The sequence below is a fragment of the Rhea americana genome, unplaced genomic scaffold (genome assembly GCF_003343005.1).
Source record: "Rhea americana isolate MKP2758 unplaced genomic scaffold, rheAme1 scaffold_539, whole genome shotgun sequence".
NCBI classification, from domain to species: domain Eukaryota; kingdom Metazoa; phylum Chordata; class Aves; order Rheiformes; family Rheidae; genus Rhea; species Rhea americana.
In genome coordinates this window covers 1-3039 of record NW_028186689.1, presented here as the reverse complement: position 1 = coordinate 3039, position 3039 = coordinate 1, and the positions used below count along the sequence as shown (strand labels likewise).

Below are 3039 nucleotides of genomic sequence, written 5' to 3'. Positions count from 1 at the left end.
GGAAGGTTACAGGCACCCGACCGGGAAAGCAGGCACAGTGAGAACACAGTCAGCTTTCCCTGCTTCAGCAGGCCCAATATTAGCAACTGATTCTCAGCACGACTTATGGCTCAGACCTAAAGCTGGCAGGTGAAGACTGAACTACTAGCAGGTACCTAAGTCCTGGCAACAGCAAAAGCTGAAGGAAAAAAAAAAAAACAAAAAAACAAAACACCCAGTTCATTAAAAAGAAAAACAGGAGCAAACATCTCTTAATTCCCTAAAAAAATCCTGGCCTTTATCCTCTGATCTACAGCATAAAATTGAATTCATCAGAGCAAAATAAAGGGCAGAAGTATTAGGCAATCGTAGGAACTGGGCAAACGGCAGAAGTCCAGCAGGATGAAGGCAACATGTAGTAGTGGAATTTAGAGTTTGATAAACAGCCAAGCTTTTCTACATTTGGCAGCCTTGTGGAAGCTGTTGATCCTCCACTGCTTTTCACCTCAGCTCACCTTCCAAGACAGACTTTCAACCATGTCTCTTTCTTAAAGACCACTTAGAAAGAAATTGCCGCTGTGCCCTATTTTGGGCACTGCTGTGCCCAAGCAGCATAAGTTAAAGTCAGCAGGACACAGTACAGCTATGGGCCGAGACACCTCTTCATTGGTTCCAGTGTTGCCTCACGCATCAGGGTTTTACAGAAGAGCTTCCTGTCCGGTGGCTCTGGGAGCCAGTGTTAAAAGACGCTATCTTAGGTTATTCTTACCAAGCCCCACAGCTTGAGAAAATGAGCTACCTTCCAGCGACACGCAGCGTCAAGAAAGCAGGCAGGGGAGTACTCGTGCTCACCAGCTTCACCTGCCATCACAGAGGACCAGAAGTCCTCAGTATCCAAAGAGCAGATAAACCGCRGACACCCAGCGCACCTTTCGTAACACCTTCCTGCCAGCCGGACTCAAGGGCACCGTTTTGAGGCCCCAGATCCCTTGCTGACACTGCCGGAACAGGACTACCCGACGTCTACAGCGGCCGCTGCTATGAGCGGCGGCGTCGCGAGCAGCTGCCTGCGACTTCACGCCACACTCCGAACATATGCCGCGTGACGGTGATTCACCCCGCTGCTGGCAGAGGACCGCAGCGGCGCGCCAGAGGAACAGGCTGCGCCCCCAGCCTGCCCCGGCCAAACTGCCTGCAGGTGCCCCGTGTCCTTACCTCTTTGAAAAAGGAACCTCTGAAGTAACAGTGATCTTGCTTTTGCTCCTCTCAATGGTYACCACGCCCCCACCCAAGTTACCAGCTTTGCCGTTAACCTTGATTCTTTCCTGCAAGAACTGCTCCTGTAAGAGAAGAGTACGGCTGGTTAGTCAGGGTTGCCAGCTCCCAAGGACCAACGGGCTCCACGGCTTGTTTGACCTGAGCATTCTGACTTTTTGTTAGAACTGGGAAAGAGAAAGAGAAAGAGCGGTCACATGTGGACAAAAAGCAGAGAAAAGCTTTTTCCTTGAAGGTAGGTAAGTTTTGACCCTACAAATACGTCGTGAGACTAACCCTACTGGCTGAAACTGGCCCATTCAAACCTGCACAAAAGTGGGCTTCCAAACTGTGAAAGAACTGAATTCTTTCCTTATTTCACTAATATTTTCTGGTTCTTGAGATGACAGTAAAAACACAAGCTGTTTTACAATTCTCAAGGAGCGTTACCCAGAACCCTTTGTTTCAAACTTACACTCCTTGTATAAGGATACAGCTTCATAAGATATCCATCAGAAAGAATTCCGATGCTTACTGCTGTTCTCGCATGCCGTTTCCTAAAGCATAAAAAAACCTAACCTTCCAAGTTATGAACAACAGATATTGTTCACCAGGTAAAGAAAAAAAACAAACCAACTATAAGTTGTTTACAGAATAATAATCCTCTTATTTACATATGCTGTATTTACATTCATGCTGTTTGTTAAACAGCCTACTAGAACGGTGTGGTTAAACATGACTACTGCTTGAACAGCTGCCTCTTAAGAAGAGAGCACAYGCAGAGTAAGACACAAGTTTACTTTCCAAGCAGCGTTCCTGCTTGTCAMATTACATCTTTCAATTCAAGGACACATATTCCTTTTTGGCAAAGGAATAAAGTTTAGATCAGACACAGTGGCACTTCCTAACCAGAGAGGACCTATCTCAGTTCCTTCTCGCCTCCTCCCCATAAGACATATGTGCAGGTAAGCTCTCGTCACCCTAAGTCAAGGGCTGCAGTAAAAGGGTAGGCCTTTTTTTGTTTTTGATCATGACATAGAACACAGTGGCACTACTTTCAGCCTGCTAGGAGCCTGGAAAAGCAAAAGGGGAAAAAAAGGGGGAGAAGTCAGAGTTCTCCAGATATAGGCTCATGTAGCATCACTTAGTTCAAGCTATCGATGTTAATCTAACCTTTTCAACTGAATAGTTTTTAGGGTACAAGAGGGATCCTATTACTCCTCCCAAAGAGTTAAAGTTTTGAAGAGGTACGAGTAGAATGTGAATCGCAAGGCGTGTTTAGGCTTGCCAGCCAGCCTGTTAGGAGGAGCGCCGCCAGCTCTGGGGTCCAGGCCAGAGGCACCAGCTCCCAGTAGCCTCCAGCACAGCAGAGACTCTGGTTGTTTTTTTCTTTTAAAGCACATCCCAGCAGTGCAAGCACTCCCTGGGATTCRCTCTACAGCGCACAGCCCACCCTGGCAAGGAAGGCAGAGAGCAAGGGTGGCTGGAAAAGCAAGAGCTGGGGCAGGAGGCTCCGGGGCTGCRCTTCGCAGCGGGCTCCGGGGAGCGGAGGGCAGCAGCCCGCCAGGCCCCGGCTCCGGAAAAGCGCCGAAGGGCGGCGGGGAGGCAGCGCCCGCCAGCGGCACTCACGAAGTTGGCRGCGTCCATGATGCCATCCTCCACGGGGTGCGTGCAGTCCAGGGTGAACTTCAGCACCTGCTTCTTCTTCTTGCCGCCTTTCACCGCGGGCTTTTTCTGCGGCGCGGGGAAAGAGAGAGCTGTGAGGATCGGGCTGCGGCGGCCGGGGCGCGCGGCGGCCCGGCCGAC

The 3039-nt window shown here is 49.8% G+C and overlaps 1 protein-coding gene across 1 annotated transcript; it reads right to left on the bottom strand.

The window, feature by feature from the left end:
• Positions 1-1173: 1173 nt before the first annotated feature.
• Positions 1174-3018, bottom strand: LOC146588138 (large ribosomal subunit protein eL22-like; the record flags this gene model as incomplete). The annotated part of the gene is made up of 2 exons (XM_085318491.1): positions 1174-1319; positions 2863-3018. Coding segments are annotated over 2 exons (285 nt in total), but the record flags the coding sequence as incomplete, so codon positions are not given.
• Positions 3019-3039: the final 21 nt, after the last annotated feature.